We start from the raw sequence: 16815 nt of genomic DNA, 5'->3' as shown, positions 1-16815 counted from the left end.
AAATTTCTTGTGTGTCACTTCAACCTCCTCAAGGACAGGTCTCACCATAGAGGACTCTCCCCTACAGGAGCCTCCACAGAAGCTTCTCAATAAAAGAGGCTCGGAGACAAGGTCTCTGAACCCAGGGGTTTTGGTCTCACTTCCTCGTTATCTGAGTCACTGTGAGTAACGGTAGCTGCTCCCACTGCCATAACCTGTAGCACAGTAATAGTCAGCCTCGTCCTCAGGCTGTGGCCCAGAGATGAGCAGAAGCCCTGCATTGGCCGAGGCATCTTTGGACCCGGAGAAGCGGCTGGGGACACCAGGGCCCTGGTGCTTATTTGAATCTGAGTAGTAGTACAGGAGATACCGGGGAGGGCTCCCTGGCTTCTGCTGGTACCAGTATATGTAGTAGCTTCCAACACTGAACCCGCTGCTCAGGGTGCAGGTGAGTCTGGCTGTTGTTCCCGGAGATGCAGACAGGGAGGACGGCTGGGTCAGCACAGGCTGGGACAGGGAACCTGCAAACACAGACACTCGTCAGTGATGGAACCAGAAATGCAAGGAAAATGTCCCAGGATGCTGAGCATGGCAAGCACCCTTTGAGATCCCCCTGTGTCCCTGAGGCAAGCCCCTACCTGTCCATTGAGACACAAGCATGAGGACTAGAAGAGTCCAAGCCATGGTGACATAGACCCTAGTACCCACACTGGGCTGGGCTGCCCCAGGCCTCCTTTTCTCCTCCACCCTTGCTGCAGGAGGAGCTGTCCATGCAAATGAAGTCCATCTAGTGACTGCCCAGCCCCTCCCTGAGCCCTGGTGCTTCAGCCCAGCTGAAGGACATACCCTGGGGACGATGGAGGTTGGCTTCACCACTGGGGAGAACCCTGGGAGGAAGCACCTGCATGCACAACGCACAGGTCCCTGCTCGGGGGACCTTGCCACACCAGAAGGGACACACGTGCCGACTTCCCATCAGGGAGCTCAGAGCCCAGTCCCCAGGCCCAGGCTCTGAGCAGTTGTGAAGATACCACAGGGTACTCCCACAGCGCCCCCTCTTGGCTGACAGGCACATACCTCACTGTGTCCAACAGCCCTGAGAGCCCAGCTGGTTTCCTCAGCTCCGTTTGTTCACACATCCTTGAGCTGAATCATGGCCAACGTGATCCCATAATACTGCCTGTGATGACTGCAGTATTTTGCACTCTCAGAAGGAGTCCTGGTCTCTGTGAGATGCAAACATTACCTCCCGTTAGTGGTAAGTTGTTGACATCTGGCAGAAGATGCTGCTGACATCACATCCCTGCACTGGTGTGCAATGTAGCATCTGTAAACCTTGGGAATGTTTTTCAGCTCCTATGCATTGTAGCGATGGATGCCAACGAGTGTCCAATAAATTGGGTTTTGTTTTAATCTGCGATTTTTTAGCTCATTTAGTGGCTAAGTGATTTATCAAGGAAAGGGAAAACAATGAATTTATCTTTGATGAAGTCCAATGGATCAGTTTTTTTATGGCTTGTGCTAATGGGGTCTTATCTAAACATGTTTATACAAACCCTAGAGCCTGATGACTTTTTCCATTTTTATGTTTACAACTGTATACTTTACAATTATGTCAATAATCCTTTTAGTGAATTTTTTTATGGAGTGAGAGTTTTTGGTGAGCTTCATTTCTCTCGATGGACATCCAGTGGTTCTGTGGACATTTGTTCAAAGGCCATCCTTCCTCCTCTGAAAGGCTTCTGCAACCTTGTCAATAAGGTTTTCTTATCCATAAGTATCCATAAGTATTTCTTATCCATGCTTTTGTGAGTTTGGTTCTGAGTTTTCTGTTCTGTTACTTTGGCCACTGTGTCTACCTTCCATCCACACCACTCTGTCTTGTGATAGGAATTGAATTACACTTCTCTACAAGTTGGGAAGAATTGTCATCTCTACTATATTGACTCTTCTAATCCTTGAACACAACATATCCCTCCACGGTTTTGGATCCACTTTGATTACATTCCCAGCATTGTCGAGATTTCAGCATCCATGTCCTGTACATGTTTTGTTAAATATTCACCCAAATACTTCATCATGGAGTGGTTTGAAGTGTTATTTTTACATTGTTTTTCACAAGTTTAATGCTCATATAGACGCAACTAAATGATCTTTCTACATTGATCTTGTGTTCCGCCACCTTCCCGAAATTGCTTATTACCCTTTGAATTCATATATTTACATACATATTCATAGCTCCCTTTGTATTTTTCCCCTATATCATCCTCTGGCCTGAAAATAGGGACCTTTGGCTCTTGTTCTCCTTAGTCTGTATGCCTCTCATTGTTTGACTTGCCTTATGGTTTGGTCAGGCACATCCAGTCCTATGGCTAACAGCAGTGTTGAGACTGGACATGATGACCTTGGTTGCCACCCTGGGGGAAAAGCTTTCAGAGCTTCACCTCAGTGTGTGTTAGCTGTGGTGTTTCATCATTTTCTTTATCAAGCTGAGGATGTGCTCCTCTATTTTCATTCTCTGAGAAATGTTGTCTTTTTCATTCATTCATTCATTCATTCATTCTCATTCTTTGTCATGAATAGGTTTTGCATTGTGTGAAATGCTTTTTCTGTATTGATTGATAAGACCAGGTTTTTTTAAAATAATTTTTAAAATTCAGTGTATTCATTTATTTATTTAGAGAGAGAATGATAGCTTGAGCTGGGGAGGGGGAGAGAGAAGAGGAGAGAAAGGATCTCAAGCAGGTTCCATGTTGTCAGCATGGAGCCCCATGGAGCACTTGACCTCAGGAACCCTGAGATCATGACCTGAGCTGAAATCAAGAGTCCTATGCTTAACTGAGCCAATCTGGTGCCCCAGGGTTTTTCTTATTTCGCCTGTTAATATTAGAGATTACATTGACTGATTGTTTAATATAAAACTGGCCTTGCATACCCACAATACACCCCATTTCATCGTTGTGTGTATTTCTTGTGATACATGTATATAACTGAATACTGTTTTTTTAATATTTTCTTTGAAATAGTTTTCTGCTTATTTGTGTGACATATTCCATTTTTTGTCTATTTTGTGCTAGGGTGCTATTGACACCAGCTACTGAATGACAATCTAAGAAAGAATGATTTCTGGGGCACCAGGGTGGCACAGCGTACTATTCATGATTTCTGCACACGTTGTGGTCTCACGGTTCATGGCATCGAGCCCATCAGAGGGTTCTGTGCTGACAGTGCAGAGTCTGCTTGGGTTTCTCTCTCTCTTCCCCTCTTTCGTTCTCTCTCTCTCTCTCTCTCTCTCTCTCAAAAACAAACAAACTTAAAAAAAGAAAGAATTCTTACCTTAACCCAATTCAGCATATTGATCGACAAGCAAGGAATATCTATTCATTCATTCCAGTTTTCTCTAATTTCTCTTACGATGCTTTGTAGTTTTCCATATACAAGGCTTTCAATTTTTCCAAAATACATCCTTAAGAATTGCATAATTATATCACTATAAATGGAACTGCTTTTATTTTTATGTATTGATGGTTTATTGCCTCTATATAGACTACCATTTATCTCCTCATTCTGTTTTTGTAACCTGAAGGCCAGAATTGAAGCAATCAGACCCAAACCATCTGCGACTGAGCCCTAGAGCTGATTGGGAATCAACACCTTTTCTTCTCGGACATCTCCACTGAATATTTTCTTTATCTCTCAGCAACAAAGTTTGCCTTTGAAAACATGAGCACGGTGAGAATGGGTCATCAGTCTAAAAATATAACTGAAGGAAAGGATATGACAGTGTCACATCATCTGTCTCTGGGACAACGGAGGGTCTGTTGAAGATCTGAGCACAGAAGTCACCCCCTGAGCCACCTGAAGGGTAACGTCACCAGACCCAGAGGGTGAAGGGAGATTTTGTCTCACTTCCCAATGGGACTGACGCACTACATAAGCATTAGCACTATCGTGGCATATGAGACAGTAATAGTCAGCTTGTCCTCATGCTGGAGTCCAGAGATATCAGAAAACCTGAACTGGTCAAAGCATCTTTGGATCCGGAAAATGATAGGAGACCCAAGATCCCTGGAGTGCATCTGACTCTGATTTGGATCTCAGCAGAAACCAGGGATGGCTCTTTGCCTTCTGCCAGTGCCTATATATGGTGTCACTTCTCAGGGTGCAGATGTGGGTCAGCACCGGCTGGGAGAGGTTTGCTTCTTCCAAACACAGACACTCCTGTGTAATGGGGCAGGGATGGAGGTGAAGCTGCTTGGGGGTCTGATCCAAAGGGGTTGACAGAGGGACAGGGGACTCCCCAGTTGTCTGAGAACTGGAAGGGAATGTGAGGGGTCTACATGCAGCTGTATGTTCTGTCCATTTTCCTCCCGAGGGATGGACCCTGGAGATAGGAAACTACAGCAAGATCACTTCTAGTTTCCTCTGAAATCCTAATATGGAGATGGATGTCAGACCTGAAGAGCCAGAGGGAGAGACTGAAGGTCTGAGGGACATGGGAACAGATGGGAAAAGAGGAGGGAGGGTTTGGGGGGTGTTGGCAGGGAGAGTCTGCAGGATCTGGTCCAGATTCACATGTAGCTGGTTCAGACAGAGGGCACTTTGACTATGACTAGGGTTATTGTCCATATGTCACCTGTGGGTACATCAGTAGTGACACAAAGCCCTTTAAGGACCACATGGTGACACTGATGTGTGGATGAATGTTTGCTGGGCAGCACGTTCAGGTGCAGACACAGTATTTATTCCTGTGCATCTTCTCCAGACCCCGTGGGGACGTGCGGTTGGCCTCTGTTATGTCAACTGTCAGTGTCTTCCCGGGATGCCCAATTTTTTCTCACATTACATTCAAACATGAGCATTTCTATTTTCCCTGTTCAAGGAAAGATCTTTCTGCAGAAGAATCCCATCTGCATGTGTCTCCAGGTAAGTTTCATACTGAAAAGATGCTGGGAATCATGATCTTTGTGCACAGGTATTTTCTCTCGCTTGCTCGCTATCTGAGATGCTGTGAGCAATGAAAGCCGCTCCCACTGCCATGAGTTGTAGCACAGTAATAGTCAGCCTCGTCCCCAGGCTGCGGCCCAGAGAGGAGCAGAAGCCCTGACTTGGCCAAGGCATCTTTAGATCCAGCGAAGAGGCTGGGCACCCTGGAGTCTTCTCCATTCTGAGTCTCCCCCTTAAAATTTCTTGCAGGATTTGTTTAGTGGTCACAAATTCCTTTAGCTTCTGTTTCCCTGTTAACTCTTTATCTCTCCTTACATTCTGAATGACAGCCTTCCTGGAGGAAAGATTCTTGGCTACATATTTTTCCCATTCAGCCCATTGAGTATATCCTGGCACTCCTTTCTGGCCTTCCAAATTTCTGTGGACAGATCTGCTGCGACCTTGATCTGTCTTCCCTTAGAGGTTAAGGACCTTTTCCACCATGCTGCTTTCATGACTCTCAGTTTTTCTGTGTATTTTGTGAATTTAGCTATGATATGCCTTGGTAATGGCCATTATTTGTTGAATCTAATTTGTGCTCTCTGTCCTTTTGGATTTTGATGTCTGTACCTTCCCTAGATTAGGGAACTTTTCAGCTATAATTTGCTCACATATATGTTCTCCCCTTTTTCTCTCTCTTCATCTTCTGGGACACCCATGATATGAACGTATGCCTCTTAGTAAGTCCCTGAGTTCTCTAAATCCTGTGTTGTCATCTTTTGCCTTTGTTTTTCTCTTTTTTTTCGGCATCATTATTTTCCATAATTTTATCTTCTGTAACACTGATTGTGCTCTGTTTCATCCATCCTCACTGTCATGGCATCCATTCAAGATTGCATCTCAGTTACAGCATTTACAACTTGGGCTTGACTAGATTTTAGTTCTTTTGTCTCTGCATAAAGGGATTCTCAGGGGTCTACTATGTTTTTTTCAATCTCAGCTAGAATTCTTATAATCATGGTTTTAAATTCTAATTTAGACATCTTACTTATATCTGTGTTGATTATATCCCTGCACATCATTTCTCCTTTTACATTCTTTTGGGGTGAATTTCTCCATCTTGTCACTTTGGGGAAAAAATAATAATAAATTAAAATTAAAAATTAAAATTAAACAAATTTTTTAAAATAAGCAAAGAAAAGGAAGCTAGATGCTAGATGTGTCTTGGTCTGCTTGAGGAGAGATCTTTGATGGAAAAGAGAAAAAAGAGAAAAGAAAAACAGCTTACAAATTTACAATATTTTTAAAAAAATAAAATTATACAAAATGAAGAAAATAAAATAGAGTAAAAAGTTTTGCTCTTTTTTTATCCAAGAAAGAAAAGAAATAAAAACAACAACAAAAACTGGAGCAAACAAAAGAACAAACGAACAAGCAAACAAAATGAAATTGAAAGAAGCTAGATCCAGTGTCTCCTAGAACTGAAACTTTGTAGCACAATATGGTCCCCAGATTCAGCCCATGGAAGGGGTTTGCCTTGCTCTGGGGGATGTGCCCAGAGGTTGCAGATGGATAGGGCTCTGTGTAATGGCTCCATTCTCCATTTGGTGGTGCTGCTTCACTCACTGGGGTGGGTAAGTGTGGGTCTGCTACGGGCTAAAATGGCTGCATCCTGCTCTCTAGTCTCCTGAGCAGAAAAATTTCACACCCTCTTGGATGCGCACCCTGTCACCTCTCCTTTGTCTCAGGCTTCTGTCCATTCCCCACCTTTACACTGTCTGTGTTTATTTATTTATTTTGAGAGAGCGAGACAGAGTGTGAGCAGGGGAGGGGCAGAGAGAGAGATGGAGACACAGAATTGGAAGCAGGTGCCAGGCTCTCAGCTGTCAGTACAGAGCCCAATATGGGGTCAAACCCATGAACCATGAGATCATCACCTGAGCCAACATGGGAATGCTTAACCAACTGAGCCATCTAGTTCCCCATAGCTTAGGTCTTCAAAGCATTTAGAGCACTCAGCACTTCAAGAAGACACATGTGTTAGTATAAATTGGTCGCAGAATAAATTAGATTGATACTAGGTAATCTGTCAATCTCAGGAAAACTTCCATGAAAGAAGGTATACTGTAAAGCACCCCTCAGTTCCCAACCCCATGCCACATCCCTCCAAGTGATTAGTGTGGCTGCAAGAAACCAAGGCCTAGCCAGAATAAACTAATAATAATAATTATATATTATCATTATTGTTATTATAAACACATGTGGATTTCTCTTTCATCTTGTATGACCTTAATATCTTGGCTTTATGACTAGTGAGCATATTCTGCCTGGTGTTCACAGTCTGGAAAATGTACCTGTTTGGGTGCAACTTTTTGGCCAACCAAACAGACTGGAGAACATTCTCCCTCTGTCTGTCTATGCCTCTGTCTCTCTCTTGGTCCAGATGGGCCTGCTGTTGGGGGAGTTAGTCATGAGAGTTTCCAGACCCTAGGAAACATCTGTCACCTCAACCTTGAAGTTTGTTTGTGCTGGAAAGTCTATTCCAGGAGCACCAGCCCAGTGTCCCAGTTTAGTGGGCCTGTGGCACCATTGTGTCATAATTACCTGTGAGACTGGGGACGCCATTTTCAGTACAGCCTCCTTACCACCTGTGCAACAAAGGTTTTTGCTTTCTTAGACTAATTTAGGAGTAAACTTTGGATTGTTGGGCAACCCAATCAGGTGTAGGCCAGCAGCATGGGTGGTGAAAGAATTCACCCAAGCAGAGCAAAGGAGATAGAAGTTTAGGGAATACACTGTAAGGGAGCAGCAGGCAGGACAGCAAAGCAGAGATGGTCTCCCAGGAGGCAGTGGTGGGGGCTGTGGTCAAGAGGGGAAGGTAAGGAGGTGTGAAATATTTGGCTTTTTTTTTCCTTTTTTGGTACCTGTGTCTGGGTAGGAGTCAGCTAGGGCTTATAGATATTTTGAGGTGACTTGTCTAACGGGCCTGTTTGCATCCAGCCCACTCGTCACTGTGGGACCTTCTACCATACTCAGGTGACCATTGCTCAAGCCTGTCGCCTAAAACTGGCCTCTATGTTCCCGCTTGCTAGATCAACAATGACAAATCCTTGCCATTTGGGCAGAGGTCTCATCTTCAGTAGCGGCTCATGTTGAACAGTGGGGGTGTGCTGTCCATACATAAACTTGTCTGTCCGTCTGGGGTTCTGTGCAGTTATAGACCAGAGCATGTTATTATACTATAATGCTGACGGGTGATTTGAGTGAAATTCCTTGGTGGCCTGGTCCATGGGATTTAGGAGGGGCGGATCCTCTGTTGCCCCGGGCTGGAATCCTTGTTGAACCATCATTCATATATGGAATTCTTGCATTCTGGAGGACACAAAGTTCAAAAGTGGATTAAATTGGAGGGGGGAAGGGGCAACAATTAGGCATATGCGTATTGAAGCCACAGGTCCTAAGAGAGAAAGAAGGCAGCGTAGCCATGACCAGGTTTCTTTCCAGGAAAACCATCCTTATGTTGCCCAGTCCCAGGGGGAGGAAGGTCGTTCAATCAAACCGTAGACTTTTTTTTATGTTCCCTGATTGACCCTTTAGCAGGACACAGATACCTTCTGGGCTTCAGCTAGGACATCTAAACTCAGTCATTTCTGCAAACCGAATGTGACTAAAACCTCCAACTGGGTTTGTAGAATCACAAAGGGTCTACCTATTGTAGACCCTGGGGCATGTGTACTGGGCTCTATTCCCTCACCTGTGTGCACTCCTAGGATGCCTGTGCTGTGTCAGGCAATAACACTGTGCCACTCCTTCCTCCTCAAAGACAGGTGTTCCCACAGTGGTGTCCCATACACAAGCCTCCACTGAAGCTTCTCAATAAAAGAGATGCAGGGGTTTTTGTCTCACTTCCTCGTTATCTGAATCACTGTGAGTAACGATAGCTGCTCCCACTGCCATGATATATACCACAGTAATAGTCAGCCTCGTCCTCAGGTTGCAGCCCAGAGATGAGCAGAAGCCCTGCATTGGCTGAGGCATCTTTGGATCCAGAGAAGCGGGTGGGGACCCCAGGTCCCAACTGTGTACTGGAGTCTGAGTAGTAGTACAGGAGATACCGGGGAGGGCTCCCTGGATTCTGTTGGTACCAGTATATGTTATAGCCTCCAACATTGATGTCCCTGCTCAGGGTGCAGGTGAGTCTGGCTGTGGCTCCCAGAGATGCAGAGAGGGAGGCTGGCTGAGTCACAACAGGCTGGGACAGGGAACCTGCAAACACAGACACAGCAGACGGAAGACAAGGGACAGGGTACATGAGATTAGGGAGCTGAGCCACAGGGATTTGACTCTGGCTGCGGGCCCACCCTGGTGACCTGGATCCTATCCCTACCTGCGCAGTGACAGAGGAGCACGAGGAGGACGGGGATCCAGGCCATGGTGACACACCCCCTTCTTAGGCCCAGAGCTGGGGCTTGTCTGCCCCGGGTCTCTCTTATGCCCTGTGCACAGGCCTCAGAGAGGAGGGGCTGCTCATGCAAATGGGACCCACACCTGCCTCTTCTCCATGTGCACACACAGGGTCTGTGGCCCTTGGACACGGAGACTTCCTGATGCACTGCGTTCCCCCTGGGTGGGCCTGGAGGCAGCAGCTGAGGGGACCACACACAGGTCAAAGTCCAGGGGATTCCACCAGGCCCTGATGGGACACACCTGCCCTGTCCCCACAGGAAACACGGGGGCCCAGACCTGGGGCCTCCTGTCAGTGCAGGACTGCCAGCTGGATCCCCCGTCCTGCAGAAACCCTTAGACATGATCTCACAGCAACCCCTGCTGCTCTCCGGGCAAACGTCTCATTCTTTCCACTTTCTCGTTCTTTCCCACTGCTGCCAATGCTCTCCTTTACCTGCGTCCCTGATGTTTGTGCTTCCACCACGTGAGACAGACCCTTCAGAGAAGGATGGAGGTGCAGTCCTGGTGTTCTCTCCCTGAACCGGGTTTTTCCTTGGGTGGGGCTATAGTGGGAAGAACAGGAGCAATCTTGACCCAGGACAGTCTAGGAATCCCGGTGGAGCTGATGACAAGATGCAGGGAACAGAGAGCAGGGGATCTGCCCCCACAGGGGGCTCCTAGGGGGCAGGCTGACTCTGGGTGATGAGTGAACAGGAACTTGGTGAGCGGTCACAAACCTTCACAGAGAAGGACACAGATTATGGAAATCTGTGCCTTTCTGGAGCATGGCAGAAAGGACTCCACAAACTCTGATGAGGCTGCTGAGGGTATGGGGACAGAGCAGGGCCCGGGATTCCAGTAGGACCACTGCTGGGCCATCCTGCAACCTCCCATCCCTGTGCTGGGAGTCTTTTCATTCCAGCTGGGCTTCTCCTGGTCAGTGCTGCTCATTAGAGATTTAGTTCTGCAGGAAGTTCTAAGACAGATTTTGGGGCAAAGAGAATTAGAAGGCAACCCTGGGGGATGGTTGGGGGAAGATGACAGCAGAGAAAACAGGAAGGGTGAAATGGGTTGTGTCCCCAAGTGGGACAGAGGGAGGTAACTGAATGGACCGCAGGCTGTGGCAGAGGGAGTGATGGTCCAGAGAGTTACGTGGCTAGAGGGTGATGCCCACAGAGACAGGAATGCCCTGACTGACACAGGGGAAGTCAGGTGGGAGAGCAGATGGAGGGCAGGTGATGGGTCTGTTGTCCCCGTGTCAAACTGAGACCACGGTGTGACATGTTGAGAGGCGTGGAAACATCACAGACAACCAGGGCTTTAGAGACGCCTTCTGTCCCCCATAGGAAGGATGTGGGTGTTACAGTATTTGCCTGACTGATGGCTTGGCCTGCATAACTTATTCAGTTGGTCTCCATCAGCAGATTAGTGAATGACAACATGGCTCTTAATGTCATTTGAATAAGCATCTCACAGGGAGCAGGTTGCTGAGGTTGCTGGCTCTGACCATTTGTTGATATATTTAGGTGCTGAACCCCCTCCCCTTCATTATATGTGCAGAAAGGAAGCCCAGTCTTGGGGGTCACACTGGTGAGATGGACACACACTGGGAGAGATGGGATGGGCACATCGGGATGAACCACTGCACAGCAGAATCAGGCTAGGGAGCCTCCCTTCCCATGGTGGGGTTGACCATCCTCCCCCTCGCTTGCTTCCCTGCTGCTCAGGGCTGAGACATTCTGAGCCCTGGTTGCACTTCTCCATAGATTGAGATCACTGTGGAATGCCACTACCCGGAGACAGCATACAGTGCTAATCTGCCTCATCCTCAAGCTGGCCCCTGTGATGGTGAGGACGGCTTTGTTCCTGGAGATGGACCTGGAGAAGTGATCAAGGACCTGAGACAGGTGATTGTTTATGGTAGATAAGGGGGTGGGCACCCCTGCCTGGAGTCTGTTGGTACCAGCCAGGGAAGTTACTGATAGATACTGACCCAGAGCTAGTCACAGGTGAGTGTCACCATGCCTCCTGCAGACACTGACTGTGATAGCTCTTGGATAACCACAGTATGAGAATTGGTTCCTAAAACCAAAAGGAGGCACATGTGTTATTATGAGAGGCAAGGGTCACCCTGAAACCTTGATTTTATGTGCCCTCCAAGAAAGCAGTCTCTTCCCCTGACCTGAGCCATAAGCAAGGAACCTGAGAAGAAGCACCATCCAGGCCATGGTGGGGATCCTCACAGGTCTTGCCTCCTCATGTTCTTGGGTTGGATTGGGGTCTCCTCTGGGCCTTTTCATGCCTGCAGACTATGAGGAGGAGAGGTGCTTCATGCAAATTAACTTCCTCTCTTTTACTGCCCCTTGGTCACCCTGATGTCCCCTGGGGGAGACCTTGAAAGAGGCATATATTGGGACTACACAGAATCAATGACTGCAGGGAGCCTGGGACACTGAGTGACAGGGTGACATCTTGCCCCGAGTCATCTCCTCCATGTCCCTGGTGGCCTCAGTCCCAAGTTTCTTGCCTGGAAAGGCAGACTGAGGGCATGCATCTGCTTCTCACATCCTGGCCATGCTTCTAGTTCATTCCACATGTACCCCATCCCTGGGAATATTTTCTGCCCTCCCCAATGAAATGGCCTCTTGTCTCTTTGGAGAAACTTAGTGGGCAGTCCTCCAGGAGTGAGTCCACTGGGAATTTCAAAGCCCGCGCTGGGTATGAACAAACAGGGTCTCTTCTGACTCAGTCCTAGTCCCTGTCTCCTGATAGCCACGGGGCAGAAGACCAGAGGTGGGGGAGTCTACACCAGAGGCACCCCAGGCTGTGGAAGTCACCCTCATTTGCTCTTGGAAGCCATCTATTATCTGAAGTAGCAACAAGGTAACTGCTGGTTTTGAGGGGAAGGTAATCATATCACCATTAAATTATGAGATTTCTCCAAACATCAGGGAAAATAAGAATCTGAACGAAAATGGCACTGTCTGAAAACATTGTGTGACCATCCCGAGGCATTGTAAAATACCCTTGCCTTGTGTAGTCGCTATGCAGCAGAAAGAACTAGAAGGGTGGCCGGGGAAATGGAAAAACATACAATTTCTGGAGTAATAGGTGAAAGAAAAGCCACAAAATTGGACTTCATCCCACTGTGGAATAAGAATGTGATCCAATGCTCGTTTCTGAATGGTTAGTAGATTGTTTCATGATACGTATACGGCCATTGCTTTCTTTGTCATCAACTGTGTTCAGAGACTTAACTCACATCAGACGTAAAGATTTATAGTAAATTCGGGCACCTGGGTGTCTCAGTCCGTTAACCATCTGACTTTCGATTTCAGCTCAGGTCGTGATGGCACAGTTCCTGAGTTCAAGCCCTGCATCGGACTTTCTGCTGTCAATGCCAAGCCTGCTTCTGTTCCTCTGTTTCCCTCTCTCTCTGCACCCCCTCAAAAATAAATAAATGTCAAAAAAAGATTCATATTAAATCCAATTCTATTAGCCAAAATCATTCTTGAGACAGTGGTTAAGGTGTAATTATATGCATCAGATTTCAAGATGAAGAAGAAGACCTAAAACTTAAGAGAAAAGTTATCAGTTCACATCCGTCACTACAAAATGCTGAAGCACATGAGAAGTCACAGAATACTCTGAATCTTATCTGTGACTGTTGCAGATAAGGGAAGCTGTGTGTATTATGTATTTCATCCAGAATTCCTATATCCAGTGTTTTCCACAACAAAAGTAACCTTAAAATGTCCATACTACCTAAAACAATCTATAGATTCACGGCAATTCCTATGAAAATTCCTATGATATTTTTCACAGAAATAGAAAAAAAAGTCCTGACTTTTGTATAGAGGCAGAAAAAGACCTAAAAGTGCCCAAGCTATCTTGAGAAAGGAGAATAAATCTGGAGGCACCATACTTCCTGCTTAAATTTATAACAAAGTTCTAGGAATACAAACAGTATGAAACTGGCCTAGAAAGCCACACATAGATAGATGCCACAGAATAAAAAGACCAGAAGGTAATGCAAGTTCCCCTTGACCACCATGGAGCAAGTACACTGAAAACAGGGCCTTTGCAAGGTTCCTAGAGGAGAAGTGACACGGAGTTTGGAGGGGATTCAGATAGGCATATGCATGAATCATACAGCAGGTGACCAAATCGAGATCCTAACGTTCTCACTGCTGTTCCTGACACACTCTGGGAGAGAAAGCTGGTATTCTTGGACACCTTGCAATGGGACACATTGGTACGCATGCCATGGTGGTCAGCGTGCATCCACATGGTCAATCTGGGGTAAGAAGCCCAGCCTAAAGACTCTCTCAGCCGCGTCAGGCCACATCTGCCAACAGCCCCCATCGGAGCTGCCCTCTGCCCTCTGCTGCTTCCTGCATTGGCATGGGTTCCTGGGGCCTGGCTCCTCTGCCATTCCAGATTACCCATTCCCCTGTTGGGTGCTCGGGATGATGAAAAAGCTCTGGAAATGGACAGTTGTGGTGGTTACAAAACATTGTGAGTATACTCAGTATCTCTGAATTCCACAATAAAGAGTGATTAAAATATTAAATCTTGTTATGTTTATTTTCATCACTATAAATTATCAGTTCAAAATCAAATTATATGTAAGAAGCTGTACTAATACAAATATCCTTCTTGTCCTGGTATGTGGTACCCTATTGTAACTCATCGTCATCAGTAAAACTTGACAGTAATTTTTAAAATTATTTTTCCTGTATATTCCACATATAAATGAGATCATATAGCATTTTTTTTCTCTGTAGGGCTTATTTCTCCTAGGGTAATATCTGGCAGGTTCGTCCATGTTGTCACAAATGGAAGAACTTCGTTCTGGAAAGACATAGGACTGGACTTCTTTGTGCACAGATAGGGGACCTCCTGCCCTGTCGCCCCACAGCCTCCCTGCTGCTTGGATCACTGATGAGCCCTGATGTCACAGGAGAAGAGAGGAGGACAGAGTCAGGGCCTGGGGGTTCAGGAAACCAGCCACAGGGGTACCCAAAGTCCCTGATGGTGTCCACTTTGGTAAATTCACATCTGTGGGATCTACTTCCCACCTTCCCAAGAGCAGACCCAGCATTTTGTAGCAATGAAGGAGTGCTGCATGTTACCTTCACAAGCACTACGGAGAGTTTTGCTGACACCTAAGTTTCTCCCCTGGCTAACCCCCCTCCCCTGACGTCACAATTTAAGGGCCAAGTAGCTAGCCTGGTTGCCCAGCCAGCTCTGTGCCCGCTATTTCTTCTCTTCTGAGTCTTCCTTGGGCACCAATTTATTTAGTACATCCTACCTGGAACACACAGCTGTTCAGCCAGCTCTGAGCACAGGAGCTTGGAGGGAAGGGAGCCTCTGCCCCAATCCCTGGAGGAACAGAGTCCACATTCTGGAGGACTGTCCACCTGCTGCGATGGTCCAGACTCTGACCAGAAAACTAAGACAGTGGATGTGCCTTTGTAAAGAGAAAAAGGGCCAGCTCAACACTCTCTGAGTTTTACACTTTAACCACCAGACAAAATGTCGGCATTGTCGTGGGTTTCTTTGTTGCCTGTTTGTTTGTTGGCTTGTTTGTTTTCCTGACAGTACAAAGAAGTTGAATAGGACACTGGGAGGAGGAAAGGTATTGTGATGTAGAAGCTACTTCCAAACACAGTCAGTGTGCATTCAAGTTATTTTCAACTGGAAGAGAGTCAGAGTGCAGGGGTCTGAGCAGGCTGAGGTATTTGTCCCACTTCCCCATGAGTGCGTGTCACTGTGACCAGCACTACTGTGCCAAATTGCACAGTAATAGTCAGCCTCGTCCTCAGGCTGCAGCCCAGAGATGAGCAGAAGCCCTGCATTGGCGGAGGCATCTTTGGACCTGTGGAAGCGCCTGGGGACCCCAGGGCCCTGGTGCTTATCTGAGTCTGAGTAGTAGTACAGGAGATACCGGGGAGGGCTCCCTGGATTCTGTTGGTACCAGTATATGTAGTAGCCTCCAACACTGATGTCTCTGCTCAGGGTGCAGGTGAGTCTGGCTGTGGCTCCCAGAGATGCAGAGAGGGAGGCTGGCTGAGTCACGACAGGCTTGGGACAGGGAACCTGAAACACAGACACAGCAGAGGGAAGACAAGAGACAGGGTACATGAGATTAGGGAGCTTGGCCACAAGGATTTGACTCTGGCTGCGGGCCCACCCTGGTGCCCTGGATCCTGTCCCTACCTGTGCAGTGACAGAGGAGCACGAGGAGGACGGGGATCCAGGCCATGGTGACACACCCCCTTCTTAGGCCACAGAGCTGGGGCTGGATGGCCCCTGGCCTGTCTTATCCCCTGTCCACAGGGTCACAGAGGAGGGGCTGCTCATGCAAATGAGACCCACACCTGCCTCTTCTCCATGTGCACACACAGGGTCTGTGGCCCTTGGACACTGAGACTTCCTGATGCACTGGGTTCCCCTGGGTGGGCCTGGAAGCAGCAGCTGTGGGGACCACACACAGCCCCAGGTCCAGGGACTCCTCCAGGTCCTGACCGGACACACCTGCCCTGGCCCCACTGGACTCAAGGGGCCCAAGTCCTTGCTTTCTGTCAGTGGAGGACTGCCCAGCTGGATGCCCCTGTCCTGCAGAAAGCCCCAGACACAGTGTCACAGTGCCCCCTGCTGGTCTCTGGGTGAACCTCTCCTTTCCCACCGCTGGCTTCCCTGATGCCTGTGTTTCCATAACCTGAGAATGACCCTCCTGGGAAAGAGAAAGGTCCTGCTGTGCAGGAATTTATTCTGGTCTCAGTATAAGAGGGGTTTATATCCTTTTTCTAAAATCGTTTATTTATATTGTGGGTTTAATCTTCCAGGTAGGAAAGGTCAACATGATGCCCAATGAAACCCTTTGAGGGGTCTCTACTTAGGCACTCAGAACCATAATACTCATAAAATTACCAAAAGACAGAGCTTCTAAGGCAAAAGGATTTGGGGCTGACCACTCTCTGCAGTGGGAACAGCTACAGTCCCCACAATTTGTGTCCATCATGTTGTGTATAGAGCAATTATTCATTCAACAACCCGTGACGAGATGAATGAATTTCTAGTACCCCAGGCCACCTGGACCCCTAAGATTCTGTCAAAGCTATCTCATCTGAGTGATGGAGAGGAGGAGAAGGGACAGGCTTTTTCCTTGAGATCACAGCCCCTGTGGCTCTGGTTTGGGACACAAGACTTTCCTTCAGAGTGCAGCCTGGATAGAGGTACCACTGCAGTGACTGAGGGAGTGACAGCCCACCGCTGACAGCACAGGGGGTTTGTGTCTGTTGTCCCCATGAGGCTCGAGCTCCGTGAGAGCAGCACTGAGGCTATGTCACAAAATCAGTGTCCTGACCAAGCGCTGAGTGGAGCCCGTAGATGGTTGGGGGATGAGCTGTCCACAGGGATAGAGACTCTCCTGGGATTCCTGACCATCAGCCTCAGCCC

The 16815-nt window shown here is 47.5% G+C and overlaps 1 pseudogene and 2 gene segments (V, D, J or C); all 3 read right to left on the bottom strand.

Moving 5' to 3' along the window:
* Positions 1–116: 116 nt before the first annotated feature.
* LOC122478432 lies at positions 117–739 on the bottom strand. The segment is given in 2 exon segments: positions 117–500; positions 618–739. Coding segments are annotated over 2 exon segments (390 nt in total).
* Positions 740–8799: 8060 nt separating this feature from the next.
* Positions 8800–9388, bottom strand: LOC122478434. The segment is given in 2 exon segments: positions 8800–9171; positions 9293–9388. Coding segments are annotated over 2 exon segments (390 nt in total).
* Positions 9389–15036: 5648 nt separating this feature from the next.
* On the bottom strand, positions 15037–15645 carry LOC122478413 (annotated as a pseudogene).
* Positions 15646–16815: the final 1170 nt, after the last annotated feature.

Source organism: Prionailurus bengalensis, unplaced genomic scaffold (assembly GCF_016509475.1).
Source record: "Prionailurus bengalensis isolate Pbe53 unplaced genomic scaffold, Fcat_Pben_1.1_paternal_pri Un_scaffold_61, whole genome shotgun sequence".
Classification (NCBI taxonomy): Eukaryota; Metazoa; Chordata; class Mammalia; order Carnivora; family Felidae; genus Prionailurus; species Prionailurus bengalensis.
The sequence above is the reverse complement of the archived record's forward strand: the minus strand, read 5'-3'. Positions and strand labels throughout refer to the sequence as shown.